Source organism: Parasteatoda tepidariorum, chromosome 12, assembly GCF_982258835.1.
Source record: "Parasteatoda tepidariorum strain Cologne lab strain chromosome 12, Ptep-v5.0, whole genome shotgun sequence".
NCBI classification, from domain to species: Eukaryota; Metazoa; Arthropoda; class Arachnida; order Araneae; family Theridiidae; genus Parasteatoda; species Parasteatoda tepidariorum.
Window position 1 is genome coordinate 2555787 of NC_141766.1, and position 25489 is coordinate 2581275.

Genomic DNA, 25489 nt, shown 5'->3' on the forward strand with positions numbered 1-25489 from the left:
TCATTTTTATTACATAATAAATAAATATCATACACATGTTTTTACTCTAGTAGCGCCATCTACTCAAAAAATATTATGGGTAGAATAAAATTTGGCCTTCTGATATGAACTTGCTTTAATATAGAAGGTGTGAATGCAGAGGAATAAAACAAAAAATAGTTATGAATATTTTATTTGAATTGACAAATTAAATTGGCACATTCTTGAGTTTCCAAATCCAAAGAATTGGTTACATAGTAATTAATTATTAAAAACTATTTCTGGTCCTCATAACAAAAAACTAATATTCACTAAAACCTTTTATTAACTATTAGCGATAAGCAAGCTTACTAAAATAAATAATTATTGAAGTCAAAATTCATTTCAGTACTCTTCGTAAGCAAATTTTTTATACATATAAACTGGGAAATAATGCTTACATATATGTTTTGATTTGCGGAGCAGTAAATTAAAATATCGTTTCTTTATAATGAACAGTAAAGCTGCCATAATTAAACACGTTTAAGTAAATAAGCCATTTTTTTAGTTTTCATCAGCTTTTTAACAGTTTTAGTATATAAAAAACACGTTCTCTTTTATGAAATATTTTTTATAAATAATTAAGTATCTTTAATTGGGCAAATTTATTTTCATTAGCAAACTGGCTGTGTAAAATATAATATTAGTATTACAAAATTATAAATTAATAAAAATTTTATATATTTTCGTCTAAAAGTCTTTATAAATTACTTCCCTCGTTAAAAAAATATTATGTTTTTCTATGAATGACCCAAGTAGCACAATTCACAAAAACGATATCGTAAAAACTTAGCTCTGAACATTGTACAATATCGTAGCGAAATATTGTACTATATAAAAATGGACCCCTTTTATAACGTATATTCAATATTGCAAAACAATATTGTTCAATATTGTTAAAACGTTGGGGAACGTCGATCGACATCTCTCTGCATTTATAAACGTTGTACTATGCCGACCGACATCGTCAATACGATATTCAAAAAACGAATGCTGCGGAATGCCGACTGTAGTATGGTATACTACATATTAATTAAAATCATTTGTTAATTCTAATTTCATCATCTAATCATTCATCTAATTTAATAATCATTGGTTTATTGTTAATTTGTTAATAATGTAATTATGTGACAGTTTAATGGTAATATGCAAATTTTATTTAATTGTATGGTTTTTAATTTCTTCTTTTTACACTTGTAATTAATGTTATTTATTTGTCAGTATTCAATAATTCCTTGCAATATTTTCATGTAATCTTTAAGTTTTAAGCCTCAAGTATATATTTTGTAACCTTGGGAAAGTAATCTTTCTCTGTATTTATGTTCTTCCTTTAAAAGAAGATTCCTCCTTTTGTTACTTCACTGACAGCTATATTTATGTCCAGTAAGCAAACCTCTTTGTTGGATTGAGAAGGAGTGACCTCAAGTCCGTTTTTCCACGTTTCGGCTTGCATCAAATGCAAAGCGCCCCTTTTGATCTTATGATGGTGCCAAGAATGTTCCAGAACATTCCACAAAATTCTTTTCCAGGTGTGTCACCACTTTTGACAACCCTGCTTCATGTTTAGCGTGGAGCATAACAATTAACTTCGCCAGTTGGCCAATATTTGCAGCTCTGTGATTTGCCCCTCTGATCCTTCTCCGTCCAACCAATGCGATATTCGTAAAATTTTAATTTTTTTGGCGAGGTTTCCTCGCTTGTCTTCCTAATGAAGAAATAGTTAGTCGTTACTTTTCCCCTCACAAGTGTTTGTTTGTTTTTTGTATTCGGCTGAGGCCGTTTTATTTTTGTTGGCATGTTTACTAAGTTGTTCAATAATGTTATCTTTTTTAATAAATAGTTGTTTGCATCTTAAAGAATGTGTCTGGTGAGTAATTTTACTGTATAAGTTGTTTTCTCTTCCTTTTTTTTCCAGCATCTTCCTCGGTTGCACTTACCTGAAATTTTTTACCCACTTCCTATGTACCCCACTATCATCTTTTTCGGCCTTTACATAATTAGTCTCTAAATTTTATTTAATCGTATGCTAACTTAATGTTAGTCACCCCCTTTTTTATTTAGCCACACCACACCGAAATATAATTTTTATTAAACAGTAAAGAATAATATACTAATTTCTATAATTTATTGTATTCTTTAATACAATCAATTGTTTCTAAAACAAAACTGTCAGTTGATGCAAACTTAGTCTTCCTGCCTTCCCGGTCGTTGACGGTGGCAAGAACTTCACCAAATTTTTCGGCTTTTCTAGTCTGCTAGTTTCTTTAAACAGTCTGAAGGTAGCAGCTGAAAAAAAATAAGACATGAACTGTGGTTAATTTTAATATGTTTAAATTAAAAGACTAATAGTTATATTGAAAACATTACATGAACTAAAGTAGACATAAGCATAACGCAAGTACTACTAGCAGCGTTTATGCTAATCCCTAGGTTGATAATTCTTTTGTATACAATCAGAGCAGTTTTTATGTTTTCAGGAGCACTGGGCCTGTTTTTATATGGCGGCCCTTTACAAGTAAGTTTATAACATATGGAAAATATTATATTTTATAATATAATAGATGGAAAAAAGTTTTTCCTTGAATAATTTTTAAAAATTATTTGGTTACCTTTCGATGAGGTGATCCGGATTCCAATCCCAGTATCGGCTAGGATTGGAACCCGGCTAGTCAATACAAATTCCACATCTAACATGTGCTTACCACAGTGCTGATTCAGATATAGTGAAGTATTTTGTAAAGGTACCGCTAAGTGGTAATAAATTTGGCTTGGACACTGATCCCTGTTCTTTAACTATTAAAACAAAGTTTCAATTAGCAAACCATAATTTTAATTAAAAGGTGAGATTTTTTTCTCTTGGTTTTTAATATGACAAAATAAATGCTACAGATTGTGTTTATAAATGTAGTCATTCATCAATAAATAAATATTTAATCGTTTATCAAAATAGATAAGTTAAGCTAAAAATTTTTTTTTAAAATCTATGTACTCATTGGAATTTTTTTTCCACAAAATTTCTTTATAGAAAATCTGATAATGTCAAAGATACTATAAATATATTATGAGAAAAAAAATACCAGTTACCAGTTAATAACTCTACTGCTTCAAATAGACTTTGAAAGGAAGAATGACACTATATCAGGAAAAAAAGCATCTGAATTCATCAGCCCCCTTTTTTTCCCTTCTATTTTTGACATATTAGGATAATTTCCTTCGAATATAACCTCAAGCTTTAGAAATATACATTTTCCACTAATAAAATATAATGTAGATTATAATTCCATGCTTTTTCAATCAAAAGGTAGAATTTTAACTAACATTATTTGAATTTTTTTTTGTTGAAAAATTAATGTTTATTAATTAATTTCTACAGCTATGCAAGTCTATATTAAGACAGCATTAAATGTGTACTTTAATCTGTACACATTTAATGCTATCCAATCAATCTCAAGAATCAAAAAGATTTTTAAAAATTTAATTTCAAATGTGTTGGAATTTAACACACACCAAGAAAGAAAGTAATTTCAATAACTAAAATTAATTAATGCTACAATTTATTTAAAAAAAATTTTAAAACTAAGAAAAGAAAACAATAAAAGTATCAATAATTTAAAACACTGTTTTTTAACTTTCAAAATCAATGATTTTTTATAAAAAAATCATTTGATTTAAATTATGATTTAAATCAACAAACCCTGATAGCTAGTAGTTGAGAAAAGACGCCATGAAAAACATTACAAAACTTAAAGAGTGGCTATCTTTTGAACTTTGAAACATACAATGCTGTACAATGTAAAAGTATTAGAGTTTAGTATACAAACTAAGCAAAATAAAACATGAAGGACCAGGGTAATTATTTTAAGGAATAACTGATCCATTTTAGTGCAAGATAATGACTCATAAAAAAGTAAAATCTTATGTCTATAAAATTACCCAAGATGGCGTTTGTAACAGCTGAGAGGCTTTCAAAACACTGTTTCCCTTTTCATTCTAATTTACAATACGTCATCGCCAATTCCAAGAAGGTGCTGAAGTAAAAGAGCATAGATAGCCTTTACAGATGGTTTCAAAATAACATATCTGAAAGAAAATATGTATATATATATATATATATATATATATATATATATATATATATATATATATATATATATATATATATATATATATATATATATATATATATATATATATAATGTTTTAATAACCATTACAAAATGTATCTCATATTTTATCATCAATTAAGACCATACAAGTAAAACGGGCATGGGATTGCTGAAGGAAGGAATTATCTAAATTTTTCATTTTTATAATATATTATTTATTATTTCAGTCACTTTATTCTCTAAAAGAGTTCTTGCATTAGTTCTTTACTTTGTATATGAGAAGCTTTCAAAGCAATGGCCTTCGCATAAATATATTAAACATTGCAGTATCAGATTGTATGTTTACGAATCCAATTATCACGAATTCTATGTATAAATTATGTGCAGAGAAATACCAATACCATCAAAACACTTATCACAGTCATATTTGACTCAAGAATCACAACAGTTAAAATATGTTGCAAAGTTGGGACATTTTCAGCTATAGATTGCTTTTCATTTTGATATGTACAGGGTATCTGCGACATTTTAGATTTTCAAATCCCTGATTTTCCATCAATAATTCCAAGAAGTTGTCATGACTTACCGAAGTTACTATTTTCTCCGACAAAAACACAACAATAAATTTAAAAAAGCATTATAATAACATCAATTGAAATGATAGGTATAACCAAAGCTGCTATACTCTGAATCCTCGAGGCAGAATTTTTTCGAGCTATCTGCGACAAAACTCTCTAGCACAAATATATCTTTCTGCAAGATTCCTTTCATAATAATAAACATGTATGCTACTAATTTAAAATAACAAAAGCGCTATGTTTAAAAAAAAACTTATAACTTTTTTTAAATTAAACGTGTAATTTTTATTATAACATTACATGTAACATTTTCGCATTTTGTAGGGAGGCCGGGGGACACATAAATTATTTCCTTCACCTTTTGTAACTAATCATCACAATAAAAAAAATTGCAAATTATTAAATACGCAGTAGTACTTGGCGGAAAAAAAAATATTGACGACAAATTCACACGAAACGGTCGCCTCAAATGAGTGTTTCGTTTCTGGATTAGGCTGTTGTATAAAAATATCGTATAAAAAACATCAGAATTAAAAACTTAGAAATCAGTAGCAATAACTGATAAAATTCGACAGAATTATTGACTCAAAAAGTAAATAGCTACCCAAATACAAGATTCCAATTTTTCAGGTTGTTTATCGGGATATTTAAAATCCACGTGAAAATCAACATCAATAACTGACGAAAATACAACAGAAAAAATACATCAATTTAAGCTACTATCAGTGTATATTGACCATGTCAAAAAGTTACTATTTAAATGCATGATTAAAATATAACTGGTAAATTTCTGTCAAAAAATAAATGAAGGTAATTTTTATCATATTTCAAGTCTTTCAGACATTTGTTTTAGTCCTAGAGGAGCAGACAAATTGTTATAGTACGCAGAACCAATAAAAGTAAACAAACAATAAAATTAAACAAGATCTTTGGGAATATCAGAATTGAATAATGTGATATAATTTAATAGTTAACAAACTTGGACTAAAAAAAAAAGAGGAAATTGGCGTAATTTTGGCAAATATATATACACATATCAAAACCCCTTCCGAAATTATTCATTACTTGATTAATGAGTTATTCGGTTTGGTAAGTAAGATGTAGACATATAAAATTTTCATGATTCAATTCTTTTTTTTTGTAATTTAAACATTATATATTAATTAAATACATTAAACATAATAATAATTAAACATATATATATATATAAATATATATATATATATATATATATATATATATATATATATATATATATATATATATATATATATATATATATATATATATATATATATATATATATATATATATATATATATATATATATATATATATATATATATATATATATATATATATATATATATATATATATATATATATATATATATCTGCAAACTTGTACGGTGGAGAAAAAAACTTCATACTAGCAGCAACATTAGAGATCTTACTAAATCTTCAGTATACATATTAAATCAATCTAGTAGACATACTAAATCTTAAAATTTCGAAAAAAAAACATTTCAATCTACCATGACAAATTAATAATTAAAAAATATGCAAATATGATATATTTGTTAGCTCACTTAGCTCTTAAAGTTTTAATTAGTTTAAGTATTAAAAAATATTTTTCTTCGAACGTACAAGTTGCAGCTGTGAAAAAATATAAACATAAGCATGTCAGAAGGCTTAACACCTCCAAACATACTATAATATTACGCCACTGTTTGCGAATATGAGAATTGAATAATGTGATATAATTAAATAGCTAAGCAGCCTGGACATGAAAAAAGAGGAAATCGATGTAATTCTTGCTATATATAATTATATATTTTAAAAACAGCACATACCTGCCAAGATCAGAGAATTCGCTCTCTTCAACAAGGTGCATTAATTCACCTTCATTTTCAGCTGGTTTGTGTTTTCGGGCTCGCTTAATCGAAACAACTTTCATTCCACTTACATTATGAGCTAAGATATAACTCTTATGAGACGAAATTAGATTTAAATATAAGAAGACAAAAGATAAATAGAGTAGCGGACAATGATAAACAGCATCTTAACGGGTTGCGGTTCCGAGTGGTATATCGTAGATTTCAGTATTTAGAGAAAACGATCGATGTCGTGACAAAAATACGATAACAATATTGATATCAAATATTGTCCGAGTGTTGTTCGGATATCTCTAAATTTATATTTCAAATTTATTTTTTGGAATTATAACATTTTGACGTCATTTTTTGTCTTTTAAATGATTAATTTTGATTTAAGAACACAATAAAGTTTAAAATGAAAAGTTTTACAAACAGACTTTTAATGTGAAATCGACGGGAATCGTACAATATCGTACCCACAATGGCGATTTTCGCCAATATTGACAATGCCGGTAGATGTAGACTAAGTCATAGAGCAGCAAAGCAAAATGAAACGTTAAAAAAAAAAAAATTCAATTTAGAAAAAAAATTTGCAAAAAAAAAAAAAAAAAAAAAAAAAATCATTTAAAATTCCAAATAACATATATTCAGAATTTCAGAAAAAAAAAAACTCTGTTAAACATATAATGGTTCTTCTAACATGCCAAATCTTTACTCTGTTCTTAAAATGTGCTTATGATGTTCTTAAAATGAGTTTCTGTTTTTTTTCTCGTTCAAAAAATATGTACAATAATAGAAAGGCTCTACATTATAGTCCCATCACAACCAATATATTTAACAATCAAGCAATATTATCAAATTTTTAATAATATAATGTTAATATTCAGCAATAAAAAATACGACAGTTTACTTTAGGTGTATAGAAATAGAATTGAACTTAAAAGGGCCCCATCATTTTCAGTAGCTTAGGGCCCCGCCAAGCTTAAATCCGGCCCTGACTGTAATCACACATTGATGACATTAGTTGTTATCGCTCGTCATCTGCAGAGTGTTGAATGTTCGTGGTTGTCTTATTGCGATATGTTAAGGGAATGTTAATATTATTAAAGTTATGTTACTTCATTTTTCGTCAGGATTTTTAATATTCTCTCATCTAAATTCATTATCACCAAAATCTCCATGGTGCCTGTGAACTGCCTCACTGTTTACTTCCTTATCAGTTAAGACTATCTGCAAATAGATATGAAGATTCAATTAAGATTTATCGCTCTGTCAAATGCCTAAAAATATGATATTTTTAAAATTAGATAACACTTGTTTTGCAAGGTTTTAGAAAGGTAAGCTTGCTTATTAGTTTATAAGTTTTTGTCTTTAAAGTAAAAAAGAAAAATCCTGTTAATACAGGGATGTGATTCTTCCGCGGATTCGCGGATTTCCACTTTTTTTCAGATTTGTTCATTTTTCCTGCTAATTTTCGAGGAAATTTTTTTTGGAACAAGTTAAAATATTTATGAAGAATTTAATTTTCCACGGAGCGAAAGTATTGAAGTCCTCATTCCTCCCTCTGAAGCTTCTCTAAAAATCATTTCCGTGAAAAAAACCGGTTTACCTTTATACAGGGATGAGATTTTTTCGCTTTTGCCTTTCGAATTTCAGCCTTTTTTTTATCAAAAATTCCGATTCTCTAAAAGTTTCGTTTTTTTATAAATGTCCCGCTTTTTTTTTTTTTTTTTTTTGAGAATTCAGACGTTGAAATAAAATAATTATATTTATTTACGATTTTCAAAGGCAAAGAGAAAATTCAAACTACGTCCTAGCTGACCCTTCCGTATTTTTACTTATTTTAGCTATTTTCTCCGCTTTTACGCACAGAAAATAAGATTTTAAGTATTTTTATTCGTCCGCCCGAAAGCTCGTATTTTCGCAATTCAAACAATTGACCCTGTTATCTAGCGTGAAAGCAAACGATAAAATAAAAAATTTAAAAAAAATAGAGGTGGATTTGCGGTAAAAATATTTATTTGCTTATTCAATTAATCTGGTAAATGTTTATTTATTATGTCTAAGCAAAAACAATACAAACACGCCTTTTAGAAATCCCAAGTCCAGAATCTGCAAATATCTCGATTCTTATCCACGCGATTTTAATATCAATCATCGATTTTCGTATTTTCCTGATTTAGTTGCGATTCTTATTCAGGCGACTTAAATATCGTACATTGCGATTCTTATTTACGAGATTTAAAAATCCAATATCGCGATTTGTATTTACGTGCTTTTAAAACCCTAAGTTAGCGATTCGTATTCACGCCAGCTTAAAATCCAATGTCGTGATTCGTTTGTGCAGTTGTAATATCAAACATCGATTTTCGTATTTATACGTACGTGCTTTAAAAGCACGTGCTTTAAAAATTAGACATTGTGATTTGTATTCGCGCGATTTAAAAATTATGCATCGTGATTCCTATTTACGTGATCTAAAAATTACGCTTCATGATTTGTATTTTCGCATTTTTCAAAATTCGATATAGAGTTTCATATTCACGTGATTTAAAAGTTTCATATCGAGATTTATATTCTCTCAATTTGAAATCATGCATGTGATTCATATTCATATATTCATACAATTTTAAAATTAATCATCGGAATTTATAATCACATGGCTTACAAGTTTAAAAGTCGCACCTTTTTTGTCAAAGTTTTGTATAGATAAATATATATATATATATATATATATATATATATATATATATATATATATATATATATATATATATATATATATATGCATATACAGTGCACTCCCGATTATCCGGGTTAATCACCGGGACAGGTCACACGGACAATCGAAAAACACGGATAATCCGAAAACTCCTTTTATTAAAGAAAAATTCAACATCAGTACAAAAAATATAAAAATTACTGACATTTGCATGCATAACATCAAACTAGGAATTTTCCTTTTTAAAAAATGTGTAATGCGTCTTCGCCATATATCGATACACATATTTTACGAACCGCAGTAATGTCACCATAATCAAATCCTCCCATATAATCTAATAAAGCTTCCACAGAGCAGTAGAATGAGAAATTGTATTTCATTCATTTACTACATCTTCTGCAGCAGTTACTATCATCACTATTTGATTTAACAACATAACGATGCCTTCATCAGTCAAATACTGGAAGCCAGGCTCACATACATCATTTTGAAACCAATCTTCTAAATTTTCTTCATCAAGAATTTCGAAACCTTAGATTTCTTTTGCTTGTTCGAGAATGCTGTTATCATACTTTTCTTGAACATCTGAAGAGGATTGTTCATTAAGCGGTATGATCTTTCTCCAAGATCGTGATAACGTAGATGATTTTACCTTTGACCATGTTGCTGATATTCCATATACTGCAATCCAATAACGAATATTGCTTCCAAAAATTTGGTAGTGTTATAACTTGATGAATCAAATTTTTTTAATCTTGAAAATGTTTCTCTTTATATTTTTTGTGTGATTCCGGAATGAGCACGGTTAATCCGCAAACCGGATAATCCGCACACGGATAATCGAGAGTGTACTGTATATTCATCCTTGGATTTCCTCTTTTTAACTTTCTGACTACTCTCATCCCTGTGTTAAAAAAGTTTTAACTTTACTAATTAAACTGCATTGCTCTCAATTTTCAATAGAAAACTCAACTAGTGAAGGAAACAAGATCCACAAAAGATAAACCCCGATCTGATACGAGCGATTAATACTCACTTAGGCCGGATCAGGCTATTGGTCGAAAATTACATCACTGTTTGGGGGAAGGGAGATGGTGGCTTTTGGCTGGTGTTTGTATGATTTTGGCGACAAATTTTGTATTAACATGTGCTTCGGGATTTATTTCTTCCTTGTAAATGTTAACATAATATTATGTCGTCGTTAGGGTGGGGGAGATAGGTAAATGTCCGCTTCAGTATTTCAGACAATATTTTTGTTTTAATTGATTGAAATTCATGAAAGCTAAAATAAATAAATATAATGAGTACTATACAATATTACAAATACGATTTTTTTTATTGTAGTTTTTCCTTGAGAATTATCTTTTATAGTTATAAAGTAGCAAAGTTGATAAAAATATAAGTTCAGATTTACTGATGCATCTTTATTTAGTTGTGTTCTGAATAATTTTAAAAACTTTATAATCAAACAACATTTAAATTTAGTTCAAAGTAATGACCAATATTCTGTGCTTAGCCTCCCCCACCCCCTGCATTTCTAGATCAGCCCCAGTTGCCCATGAAGTAAAAGCAGTATTGTTTAATATCACTTACTTAGATTCTATAACACGGTGTTCATATAACATGGTGATCGCCTTATTATGGCATTGCATAATTAAATATTATCTATATTATTTAACCATTTATACATAATACTTAATGATTAAATTTAAATATTAAAATTTAAGATCAAGACTGACTGGCCGAAAAATTAATCAGTAATCAGCACGTGTATAAAATTGAGAATAAAAGATAAATTTAAACTCAAGCATAGAAACTGTAAAATGAGAATAAAGCTGCAATTAAAAACTACTCTTAAATCTTATGCTATAAAATCATTTATAGTGATGGTAACACGTGCTGCGAAATAAATTAAGATCATAGGGTTAGTACAAAACATTTGAAACGCTCAATTCTCTAGAATAAAAAAAGATTTTTAGAATAAGATCAAATCAAAAAACTAACCAGAACAGAAACATCAAGGAGAATAGAATCAGAATATACTTACAAAACATTTTTATTTTCTTGGCTATAATAGACATGTGCTTAACGTACTGAAATTTTACATCAAATTTATGATCTCAAAACACGAAAATAATTTGCCATCGTAAATCCATTCTGGCAATGAAATATTAAATTGCTAAAACAGCAAAGAATTTAGAAAAAAAATTTTGAGATGAGAATAGATTCTTTCCATTCTCTAAAAAATTTCACTCCCTAATACTGGAGCTGCACACTCTCTCATTTTACTATTGCTAAGGGGCCGAAGCCCCCTCGCCTCACGAAAACCAACCACTAACTCCTTTTTCGTTTCAAAGCCCGCGGCAAGGATGAAAATCAGACTGATGCCAACATTAACGAAAAGTTTTTATATTTTGTCTTCGGCTTATCAGCCTTACACTTAATCGCCTCATCCTTAGCGGAATTCCAAGAGTCTCATTCCTTCATCTGATTGGCTCCGCTGCCGTTCCATTGCCCAATAAGAGATGAGTGCATCCCGAAAGATTTGCTTTCTTCAGACACTGCTTTCCATGTTGTTTTGTTTACAAACTGAAAACTAAATGTTAAATTCCTATTTAACATTATCTGTGAGAAAAGATTTGTGAGTTCTTGTGCAAAGTGTGATAATATTATTAGCAAGAGTTATTACACTAAATGTTAAATTCCTATTTAACATTATCACCTCTTTTTGAGAAAAAAAAAAGTAAAAAAAAAAAATTTTGTGCCAAGAATGTAATACTACTGGAAATAATTCACTTATAACATACATCATAATCATAACAATATAGTATTTCTGTTTATTTTCCTTGAGAATATTTGCTCACTCTCTCTCTCCCAAGTCATACAAATATTTTAATGATGTGGAGCAAAAAAAATTATATATACACATTTGATCCACATAGCTCACTCAAAGATTTGATTTGCATAAAAACCATTTCTAATATATTTTGTTACTCGTACTTTCAATTTGTGATAATACCTTCAATCTTATGTTTGTTTTTTACATTGTTGTTATTTCAAATTATCATACCTTTATATTATCAATTCTCTCATACTTATTACTTTCATTCACATTTATTATTCTTATTTCCATATCAAATCTTTCTATTCATTATCACTATCTAAAATAAAAGTGATTGAAATGACAATATAACCAAAATTTGCATCACAAGGATTGTAAAAATTCCTTAGTAGCTAAAAAAAATGAAATGGTTATCAGAAAGAGAAAACCAAGAAAAAAAATCTAGCTTAATTTTTGAATGGGATGTTTCCATATTTAATGATGATTGGGCCAGCCATTTATCATCAAATATAAAATTTTGAGCTCGAAGGAGAAAGATGCAATTCAAAAATCTAACCAAGGAAAAAAAAAATATTGCTAACTAAATTTTTACATTAAATAAATTTCAAGCCAAAATTGTCAATATCAATACCTTATACAATACGTGATAAATAATTTACACTATCTCAGCTTAATATTCAAAACTCTCATCAAGATCATTCATATTAGACATGTCATTACTCAATTTTTCTTTTAGCAACCTTTTTTTGAAAAGTTTACTTACATGATATTTTTTATAAATATCTCTTTTATCATCTTTAATGTGAATGAGGTAATTATTTCCTCTGAATTTTTTAGTGACCTTAAATGGTCCTTCATATTTAGGTTGAAAGGTATTTACATCAGTGTTAATTTTTAAATATATCAAATTTATCTTTATTACTTTTTGATTATAATAAATATTCCCATTCATAGGACATTTCAAACTTCTAGTTTTTACATCAGCTTAATGAACGTTTCTTATATGCTCGTATAAATTTTTATTTCGTTTAAATATTTTTTCGCAAATCACCTGATTCATAATTAATAATAACAAGAAAACATTAATAGATAAAAACAAGAAACATTAATACCACGTGTAAACAGAGCTCGTTTGAAAGCTAGATTTAAAATTTGTAGCCAAATCAAGATCTGTCGCCAATTTACTATGCAATACACAGCATGTCCCTTCCCCCAAGCAGTGATGTCATCTACGACCAATGGCGTGATCCGGCCGAAGAGAGGATTAATCGCTCGTGATCTAATCGCCCAAAGTAAATGATAGGGAAAGGAAGCATGTTGTTAAAACGGCCCTCAAAATCCAGCTCAAACTTTAGCCAAAGGCTTTCCGTCAGCTTCTGGCAAGTAACTGTCACCACAGACTACAGGAAATGTTCTCCATAGGGCTGGTTAATGGGGGGGGGGAGACGAGTTTACTCTTACCTATTGAATTAAGCCACTGGAGTTCTGAAAACAAGTTATTTTTTCTGATGAGAGTAAGTTTTAAATATTTCAACCAAAGCACATTTTAACAATTTGAAGGGAATCTTGTCAACAATTAAACATGGTGGAGAAAATGCGATGGTTTTGGGGTTGTATTGTGCATATTGGGGTTGGAAATTATTAATGTTAGGACGTCCATTTTGTCTTTTGTAGAGGTGTTACCCGGGGCGGATCCAGAAATTTTTCCTGGGGGGGGGGTCACAGACTCAGATTCCCCCCCACAATTAATTTTTTTATAAAAACATTTTTTTTTAAGTATTTTTTTTTGAAGAAAAAAAAATTGGGGTTTTTAATGCTAGTCTTCTCATTTATTTTTTTTTCATAATGAACAATGGAACAATACAAAATAATTTAAGTATTCAAAATCTTTAAATAATAAATGTAATGCGTTTTTTAGAAACTATGGCAAATCTGTCAATGATTTTTTCAAAATTCAAATCAATTTCTCGATGAATGTTTAATAATGCGAGTCCATTTAATCGTTCTTGATTTTGAGTTGTTCTAATCCAATTTTTGAGACGTCGAAGAGTTGAAAAGGAACGTTCTGCTGTTGCTGCACTATCTGGCAGAGTTATTAAAATTCTTAACAACATATTGATTGATGGGTACAAATCGATGTCACAGGCATTAATAATCTTAGTATGATCGTTGGGCACTTCAAGTCCTGCTTCTGTTTCACGCTGCCATTTTGCATTTGGGATAATATTTCACCAAATACACCAAAGAGTTAATGGAGTACATCCCACGGAGATTAGAGGCTGTCATTGAGGCCAATGGACAGCTTTTAAGACATTAAAAAGTAAATCACCGATAATGCAAAATGTTATTTGTTTCTCAAAGTGTGCTAATAGTTTTTTTGCAAAAGAATATTAATGTTTCTTTGTTTGAATTTCTGTTAAAGCTAGTGTGCTTTTTTATTTCCATTATTGTTGTTTTTACTATGAGAAAGGTAAATAAAATCATAGTTCGGATTAGGTTGCTTGATTTGTCTTGTAAGAATTTCAATTTAGCTTAGTGTTCTAATACTTTTTTGGGGATATTTCCTTATCGTGATCTGTCGCGCCAACTACAATAGCCTTGGGTGCAAAATAGATTTTAAACTAGCAAATGCTTTTTTTTTTTTTTTTTTTTTAAACGTGTATATGTTTGCCCATGGGTTGGCTAAGAGTTATGCCTTTGGAGTTGGTCCCTTTCTGCAATGTTTTTTTTTTTTAGTTTCTCGCAGACCGCTGCCCAGATGTTGTCAAGATTTGGCGATTGTTTTGCCACAGATCACGACATGGAAATCTCTCCCTTCTATTGTCAACTATATATTTATTTACAGTAAACTACTGATTATCATCAGAATTGATTAGCTCATGAAGTGTGGACCGTGTCAACCTTTTCATAGATAAAGGTTGACACGGTCGATAACCAACCCCCCCCCCCCACATTGGTGACCTTCGGACGTGACGTGAACACTCCTATAGCACGTGTGTGCTTTAAAGCTAAGAATAACATGCTAATAACATGCATATTTAAATTGCGTAATTAAAAATTAATTACAAAAATAAATAAGAATAAAAAAAGGTTTAAGTTAAAGAAAAATTTAATTTACAACAAAAACATATAATGAAGACTTACATTGTAAGGAATTAGATTATTGTAAAGAAGGGTTGAGGAACGCGTCCTCTCTCCACGCGAGTCAGTTTGGAAGTGAGTATGAGGGTGGTTTACAACCGGTTATGCTGGCTGGATTTACCTCACTTCAGTTCGTTTTGGAGTGGTCAGGAGGGTTGTCGAGGTACATACTTGGGGACTGGGTGTTTGCCGAGGCACACCACAGTACTCCCCCCTTAGTACCAAACGTACGAAACAGTCTATAAAAGTCTATAGAGTGATTACAAGTATCGAGGATTTAACTTGACTTTTCTTCCAGAGCGAGTCATAACCGGTAAAGAGTCACCTTGCTCACATTGAACTTGTGGAGTTGAAACTGCTGGCGTTGAAACTCTCTCTTCTAGTACGGGATCTGATGTTGAGTCTATGTTTAAGAGAAAGGCTGGTTTTAGCCGGTCAATGCTTATGGTGGCTTCCTTCCCATTTTTCTTAATCGTGAAATGTTTTTCAGTTCTATGGAGAACTTCAAAAGGTCCATCATAAGGTGATGACAGCGCAGGTTTCAAGGTATCGATTCTTACGAACACATGGGAGCACGTTTCTAAAGCTGGATGTACGAAGCATGACGATTTTGAATGGCAGGACGCAGGTGTAGGTTTTAGAGTTCTGAAGGTTTCTATAAGTTTTGAAAGATAAGTTGAAGGATCACTTGGAGCATCGGAAGGCGGTTCAAAGAACTCTCCAGGTAAGACGACAGTTTGTCCATAGACCATCTCAACACAAGATGCATTGAGATCCTTCTTGAAGCAAGTTCGCAATCCTAGTAAAACTACTGGTAAAGATTCAGTCCATTTGGTGTTGTGGCACCGAAGAGCTTGTTTCAGAGAACGGTGGAACCGTTCAACCATACCGTTTGAAGAAGGATGGTAGTGGGTTGTGCGGATTCGCTGTATTCCAAACATAGACTTCAGGCAGGAGAAGAGGTGGGATTGAAATTGTCGGCCTTGGTCTGTAGTCAAGATAGCAGGCACTCCAAAGCGAGATACCCAATGAGCGACGAAGGCCTTGGATACTGTTTCCGCTGAGACGTCACTGAGAGGGATGGCCTCCGGCCACCTAGTGTAGCGATCAACACACGTCAGCAAATAGTTAAAGCCATCAGAGGGTGGAAGGGGTCCAACTAAGTCAATATGCACGTGCTGGAATCTCTCAGAAGGTAGGTTGAAAGACTGTAATGGACTTACAGTGTGTCTTTGTATCTTATTTCGTTGGCAAGATAGGCAGGAACGAGTCCATTCTAAGGAAGTCCATTGTAAGGAATTAGATAATTGTAAAGAAGGGTTGAGGAACGCGTCCTCTCTCCACGCGAGTCAGTTTGGAAGTGAGTATGAGGGGGGTTTAAAACCGGTTATGCTGGCTGGATTTACCTCACTTCAGTTCGTTTTGGAGTGGTCAGGAGGGTTGTCGAGGTACAAACTTGGGGACTGGGTGTTTGCCGAGGCACACCACAACTCCTACCTTGGCAGTAACGCCCACTTCAAAATGAACACGCCTATCTTGACAGTAACGCCCACTTCAATCTGGAAACGCCTACTTCGATCGATGGTCCACATTGAACAGTTGACTTGCTACTTGTGACTCCTACTCGCACTGTTGCTACTCAGTCTTGATTCAACGCAATGTCTATCTGCATACACTCGACTGTTAAAGGCAACACAGTAGCGACTACGACCGTGAAGTTATTACACCTCTCACATTCAGCACTAAAAAAAAAGTACGTTGATCTTAATACGCTCTCCCGGCTTTTCTCGCAAAAATAGTAACTGAATCAACAAGTGATATCCATTCATTGAATTCTATCACAGATATAATTCTGGTGGGGGAGTACTGTGTAACTACCACTACAAAATTGCAACTACAATTCACTAGTATATAAGACATGTTAACTCGATTCTATGGTGGGGTACCTTTTCATAGATGAAGGTTGACACGGTCGATAACCAACCTCCCTCCCCACACTGTCAAGCCCAACTAGAAATAAATTAATATTTTAAAATAATTTTAAAAAGAAGAAAAAATGATAAAGTAATGCACATATGCTTAGTAAGATAAAAAGGGGAAAAAATAATGAAATAAAAATATATACAGGCTTAATATAAAATGAACAAAGAAGGTAAATTGGAAAAGAAAGGGGATGGGCTCCATCTTCCTCGTCACTTTCTTCTACTTCGTCGCTGGCTGCGTCAGGACTCAAAACCATCCACTCCATTTTTTACTTCATTATGAAAATGGAAAAATCAGAAATATTTACAACTTTTGAATATAATTCTGGATGAATTAAAAAAATTCTATCAAAAATTTCTGGAGAAAAGAAAAACAAAAAATTTTACTTCATTATTCTTTATTTTTTATTATTCTCAATTGAGAAGAGAAAAATCGCGAGCGTTTCTTTTCCCTCCTATGCATGAGAGAGACATTGTTCGAATATAATTCTGGATGGGGGGGGGGGGAGAATCCTTCGAAAATTTCTGGAGAAAAGAAAAATAAATTTTTTTTACTTCATTATTTTTTGTTATTCTCAAATGAGAAGAGAAAAGTCGTGAGCATTTCTTTCCACTCCTATTTGCGAGAAAGACATCGTTTAATTTAAATATAATTCTGGGTGCAAAAAAAAAAAAAAAAAAAACTTTCGAAAATTTCTGGAGAGAAAAACAAAGCAAATTTTCTGACTTCATTTTTCTCAAATGAGAAGATAAAAATAATCACGAGCATTTCTTTTTCCTTCTCTTATGCGCTAGAAAGACATTGTTTGAATATAATTCTGGATTTAAAAAATATCTTTCGAAAATTTCTGCAGAAAAGAAATTTAAAATTTTTTACTTCCCGAAGGAAAAATCTTTCTGCAAAAAACTTTCTGACGTTCTGCGATAATATCGCCATGATTCTGCCACGCGATTACTATCTAGAAGAGTTTAATTTGGGTTTAAGCATTTCGCTGAAACATTAATCAAAATCAGAAGGAAAAACACATGTATCACAATCTTATTCCTCATTAAGCTGAGTGATTTTATTTCGCCTACACTCCAGTTAAACATAAATTAGCAAGCAGACACAGAAGCTGACATAATAAAAAGAATTTATGTTCTACCATGTTCTGCCTCTGCCCCCTTCCTCACACCCCATTCAAAATGAATGAATTGAAAAATGGGTGCAGTTGCAATACTTGACCTTGAGTCATTATTCCCCTTTGGCTATCATTATGTTCAAAGAGGGAATAGCAGAAATGACAGATAACTATCCATCTAAAAGAAAAGATTACTATCTAGAAGAGTTTAACTTGAGTTTCAGCATTTCGCTAAAACATTAATCGAAATCAGAAGGAAAAACACATGTATCACAATCTTATTCCTCATTAAGCTGAGTGATTTTATTTCGCTTACACTCCAGTTAAACATAAATTAGCAAGCAGACACAGAAGCTGACATAATAAAAAGAATTTATGTTCTACCATGTTCTGCCACCTTCCTCACACCGCATTCAAAATGAATGAATTGAAAAATGGGTGCAGTTGCAATACTTGACCTTGAGTCATTATTCCCCTTTGGCTGTCACTATGCTCAAAGAGGGAATAGCAGAAATGACAGATAATTTTTAAAAAAGTAAGAAAAAGTAGGAAATAACAGGAAAAAAAGCAAGGGCACAGAGATAATAGGAAAATTTGAGTTCTGCAGTCCCTGTAGGAAGTACTTTCTGAGATTTCTAAGAATCAAAGAAGACAAATAAAATTATTTGTTTTAACTCTCCTTGACTAAGCAATCACCAGACATGATGACTCCCCTTAAGGGCCAGATGTTAAAAAAACAGGTGTTCAATGAGTCACCTTTTCTCACTGAGCTATGATTGAAAAGAAACGACTATGTAGGGGGTGGGGAAGGGAACCATTGATGATATTTAGTACATGACTCTTATTATACATGACACCTATACCGTGTCAGGGGTGTTTCACCGAATGTCTCTGCTTCCCCCTTTTCATGGGCATGGGGATGATCAATCACAATACTCTCAACTAAGTCTAGGTTTTATTATCTACTAGATTGGCACTCTTCTTCGCCCCATTATATGCCAAATGATGATCGCCAAAGAGGTGAGTTTATAGGAAGGAATGGCTCTTTCGTAAAACACAACCGGTATATTTGCTTGTAGTCGTCTGCTGTCGAAGTACCAGGAGAATGTGCATATGATTCTCGAGAACTCTCATATTCTGAGGAAAAAAAGATCACAAGCTACGTTCCTGAGACGTTTGCTTTATTAATGCATTTGCAGATAATTTCAATGGTTAAAACAAAAACTAAATCTCAAAACTTTTTTTTAAAGTTTGTATCGTGAGCCCTTTTTACTTTATTTATTAATTTATTTTGTAATTAATTTATTTTATTATATTTGGTTTTGTTTGTTTATTACTTTAAAAAACAAGATTTTATTTCTAAAATGACATTAAAAAAGGTTATATCCTAAAAACAAGATTTTACGCTGATCAAGGATCCTCTCCATCCGATTTGATTGATTTTTGTTTCCTGACACGAAAGTTTATTTTTTTATTTTAAGTTAGAACCATTCACTTTATAACTTCTTTGCAGACATCTTTGTTTCTGAAGAACTATAATTATTCTCCTGTTTCATTTTGTGCCGGTAATGAGCTTTCTAACCCGAATTAGCACATTTTATGAAATAAAGTATTCTATATTTTTCATTCGATTTATTTTTATACGATTCTAAATAGAAATATTATTTAATGTGCGTAAACATCTTGGCCTAGTCATAAAAAAAAAGCATCAAAAATAGACTTGTTTGAAATTATAACAATTTTAAGCAATATTAATTAAAAGCAATATTATTTGAATAATATTGCTTTTAAGCGTATTCAATGTCGCAGTTGATTATTGTTAGAAATATAAAATAATTACAATTTTTTTTTTATCAGACTCTAATACTTTCACTTCAGATAACTCAAAAAGGAAATTGATTTAACTATGTTAAAATGGTGAAGGAGGAATTATGGAAAACTGATTTAATTATTCATAGTTGCAATTTAAAGTTTTCCACACATGAAAATCTTACTCTAAGTGTAATAGAAAGAACACTTTGTCTAATTAGAATAAAATATTATTCCTTATTAAAAATTGAAGAAAGCTGATATTTAATAAAAAATAATTAATTTCTGCTAGTTTCTGACTGTAAGCAATCTGAACAATCAATAAAATAAAATTCTCACGATATAATAAATTACCCAAAGAGCTCAAAACGAATAGTCATGACTAGGACTGGGCGATATTAGAAATTATATATCGTGATGCATCGTCAGTTTTGCATCGCGATATAGTATTTTTGTATTTTGTATCGCGATATAGTATTATTTAATTTCATTTACTTGCAAGGCACAGAAAATCAGATTTCTATCAAAACTCCATACTCAAATTGGTTTAAATCAATTTATAAATTTGAAGATACATATGTTTTGCTTAAGAAAGATATTAAATAAATTGACTACAATGTACAAATCTTGCTTAAAATATTTATTGAAAAAATGTGTGTAGCTACAATATTTGAACCTCTTTATCGTTTATAAGGTATAAGCAGTCTTAATTTAAGTTAGATACTTTACTAAGCTTTTATCTAGAAATCAAAGAAAGTTTAAAACGATAGGTTTATGAATTTATTCGGAAATCAATTAGTTTAAGTGAATTAAATTTTGAAGAAAAAAAAAGTTTGAAGCTATAAAAAATAATTTTACTAAATGAGCCATAGCCAATTGAGCGAAATTGAAACTTCATATGAAATTTTTATTGTGAAATAAAAATATATCAACATTTCCGAATGTTTAAATGATAAAAGATGCTCTGTTTTTTCGAACATTACCCCCAGTACTAAACACCCTCTCTGTCGCTTTTGAAACATCATTAATTTTTATTTACTATTATTATTTCACATAAATAATTAAGTTCGTTTGACTAGAGCAAGGTTCGAATTTTAAACTAAAAAGTAAACATAAGTTTTGCTATAATTTCTTAAAATTTTCGCTCCTTGAAAGATTTATCAGTTTAAAAATAAGAAGGGAATTTTATAAATATATCTAGTTAAAATTATTGAAAGAAAATTTAGAAAATTTAAAAAAGAAGCTTGTTAAAAAATTCATCATACGCTTAAAACAAAGTGTTAAAAACTTTGTTTATTTTTAAAAAAAGCGTTTTTTACAAATCAATGTTTCCTTGTACTATTTTGCATAAATAATTACATAATTATTAAAATCGATCGTAACCTTCAAATTCTAAATGAAAAAGTAAACGCAAGTTTTGCTACGTTTTCTAAAAATGATCACGAAAATAACGAAAGATCTCTTAATTTAAAAATAAATCAAATTGAAATTTATCAATATATTTACCCAACATTTTTTAAAGAAAATTAAAAAAAATAAGTTCTTTAAAAAATATTTGTATGTTTAAAAAAGTGCTAAATAAAGTTAAAAAAACGCTTTTAAAACACCATTTTTTTATTATTATTATTTCACATAAATAATTAAATCAAATTGAATAATGACCGAATTATGAACGAAAAACAAAGTAAAGTTTAATTTCTTAAAAATAAAAACAAAAGAATTGTGATATTTGATAATATATTTTAATTAACTTATAATATTAAAAGAAAATTTTAAAAAAAATTATCATACTCTCTAATAAAGTGCTAAATGATTAAATTATATAAGTATAATATTTTATACATATGTTAGCATATTTAGTACTACTTACTTAAGCCTTCATAAAATAACCTATGGATAAACGAATATTATAATTCAATGCAATTTTTTTTATTTCATTTAAAATGTTCTCGAGATATTTTAAAATACGCATAAAGTTAAAGTACGTACAAGAGTCCAACCATATTTACGAGATAGCGATTACCTCCTTCTTTTAGGGATATCAAAAATCGAAATCCTTCAAAGAAAATGTATGTTTATTTAGAGAAAAAATGTTTTTGTGCTTGGTTTAGAAACTTAAAATATCGTCTACCCTTATTAATTAGCAAATTTGAGCTCACCCTTCAACCGAGCCATTTAGGTTGAGTCTTAAAATATTAAGATCCGACTATTCGACCAAAAGTAATTCCGGGTGGTCCGTTTTATTATGCACTGCACATATGCATATTTATTTTTATATGTATTTAAATATAAATGTATTCTTAAAACTTAAAATAGACGAGCAGTTTTTTAAAAGTAATTACCGTGATCTCCACTGGCTACGCTCATGACTAACACAACAGAATTTTTTAGATTTTTAAAGGACCGTTTGCACTGAATGTGATTTTTTTCGGATGAGACAGAAATCCTCAAAACTCACTAATCACGTTGCCGCACGCGTGTAAAAGTGCATCCAGTGAAGATGGCGTTGTAACGAATAGTAAGGATACTTTTAAGAATTTTAATTAAAGATAGATAAAATTCGTAAATTAATTTTCCTGCTGGATGTGAATAATTAAACATTTAGTTTTAAAATCATTATAATTAAAAATGCACATTAAGGACACATTTTTTTAAACAAAATATAAGCAATGCAACCGTAAATTTGTTAAATATTTATATATGTTATATTATATTTGTAATAATAATTTAGTCCGCGTAAGACTATCTACCTTGCTAATGAATTGCCCACAATCAATAAATGCTCTTCATTTTGTTTTGTTTTAACAAGGAAAAAAGATAAAATAACTTATAAGCATTGCTGCCTTTGTGAATGTCTTTTTTTTAAAAAAAGAAAACAATCAGATTTTGCGTTACACGTAAAGGGAAACCACGAAAATATCATTCAGATTGCTTGACGCTTAAAGAGTTCCTGCGAAATGCTCAGTAATCGTAATGAATTTTATGCAATAAATCATTTTTTAGCGTCTTTGACAGGCAGCCAATTATTTCGGTGAATATAACGAGATGCTCTTCATATTTTTTTGTAATTTTAAATTCATCCCAAAAATCAAAGTAACGCACAATTTAAATATCGGCGTAAAACAATGTTTATAAAAGTTATAAAAATAATTAATTTTAACCAAGATTAAGTTTAAACTTAAATGATCAAATTTTGCGTTGCACGCAAAGGAAAACCGTGAAATTGTTCTTCGGATTGTTTGGCGGTAATAGGATTTCAACTAAATGTTCATCCTTATCTCAATGAAATAATTTTTTATAAGCAACCATTTTTAATTATTATTTAGGCCTAGCCGTTGTGGCTCAGAAGATCAGGAGTCTCCTTGAGGTCAGGCTAACCGTGGGAGGTTTTCGTGGTTTTCCTCTCCTTGTAACGCAAATGCTGGTTAGTTCCATCAAGAAGTCCTCCACGAAGGCAAATTTCTTTCAATACCTGAACCAGGACTATCCTTGTCTTCTGGATTGGATTTAAAATTGAATTTACGGAGTTGAACATCAGTAGGAGTAAACACAAAATTAGGTCGGCAGTTCGACGACGGTTATAAAATTATGAAACAGATAATGTATCAATTTATTGAATATAAACGAAAAGCTCTTCTTTTTAACTCAACCAGTAAAACAAAATAAGCTACAATTTAAGTATCGAAATACAATTATATACTTATGAAAGCTATAAAAACAACCTATTTTAAATAAAATTAAATTATCAAATTTTGCGTAACATGCTAAAGAAAACTACAAAAATGTTTTTCAGATTGTTTTTATAGGTAATAGGCATTCCAGCCAAATATTCATTATCTAAAAGAAGTTATTTTTAAATAATCAAGTTTTTTTTTCTTCCCATCCTTGATAGATGGTTTATCATCTTTGTGAATATAAGGAAACGTCATTATTTTTAATTCAACCCAGAAATCAAAATTACTCCTAAGTTATTTGGAGTACAATCATAATCATTAAAGTTATAAGAATAACTTATTTCAATTAAGACTAAATAAAAATAATCAAATTTTGCGTTACATGCAAGGAAAAACCACAAAAAAGTGTTTTAGATTCCTGAACGGTAATAAGATTCTAGCTAAATGTTCTTTATCGCAATGAAATTATTTTTTTAACCATTAATTTTTTTAATCATCCCTGACAGACAAATTGTCATCTTAGTGAATGTTGTGAGACACTTTTCTTATATTTTTAACTTTTAACACGACCAAAAAATCAAAGTAACTTGCAGTTTAAGTATCAGAGTAATATAAAAGCTATTGTAGTAACCTATATATTATGACCTATATATAACCTATATATTAACCTATATATAATAGGATTTCTTCTCAATGTTTATTATAGCAATGAAATTATTTTTTAATAATCTATATTTTTTTTATCATCCTGGATATATAGTCTATCATCTTAGTAAATGTTGTGAAATGCTCTTCTTATTTTTGTACTTTTTTCACTTTCTTGTACACAACGCAGATATTAAAATAACTTGTAATTGAAATAGAGGAGTAAAATCACATTTTGAAAGACTTTTTGAATGAAAATAATTAGAATTTCCATTAAGCATAAATGAAAACCAGAAAAACGCTTTTTACAAGCTAATTGAACGCTTTCCAATTTCTTGTGCTTTATATGAAATTTAATGTTTTGGGCAGCTCAGATTGCTCACTAAAATGTTCTTAATTTTATTTATTTAATTTAATTTATTTATTTTTTGTAAGTACATAAATTGTGTTTTTTTTTATTTCAAGTATTTGAGTTTCAGAATGATATAAAGAATTAAATTTTAAGAACATATTAGTTTCCTTTTTTTTTTAATTTTAAAGTTTACAAATTATAAATCTTTCAAAAATTCGAGATAAAAAATGTGTTATAAAATTTGCGAATTTTCCTATTTTTCTGCAAAGAGACAGAATGTTATGAATTAATGTAAATCATTACAACTTATAAAAAAAAAGGAATAAATTACAATAAAGAAGCACCACAGCTCACTCGAGGGCGTGGATATAGAGTAAAACTAATAGAGTAAAACTACTAGATCAGTGCTGTCAATAGTAGTCACAACTGATCTAGTATTTCGATTTTTGGTTTCGATTTGTCGAGCATGCGCAGCTAATTCGTGTGTAAGAGGGAAGGTGTAGTTTACAAACATATCACTGGCGAGATTTTTGACTTCATATTGTTATGCCAAAAATCAATCTTATGTTAACCCCTGTACTTGTTTTCGATGTCAGTATACCTACCTCAGGAGTTCCTTTCA

At 30.1% G+C, this 25489-nt stretch overlaps 1 protein-coding gene across 3 annotated transcripts in view; it reads left to right on the plus strand.

The window, feature by feature from the left end:
• The first annotated feature begins 1735 nt into the window (after positions 1-1735).
• The window catches only part of Agxt (Alanine-glyoxylate aminotransferase), a 98599-nt gene continuing 74845 nt past the window's right edge, over positions 1736-25489 (plus strand). The window contains exon 1 of one of the 3 annotated variants that reach the window (XM_087155975.1): positions 1736-1885. Coding sequence is in view for 1 of the 3 variants with exons in the window: in XM_087155977.1 (XP_087012103.1) it covers positions 1877-1885 (9 nt within the window). In the remaining 2 variants the exon portion in view is untranslated. Of the gene's footprint in view, positions 1886-7257; positions 7917-25489 lie in introns of those variants that run through there. The other 2 variants (XM_087155977.1, XM_087155976.1) reach the window with 2 other exon arrangements.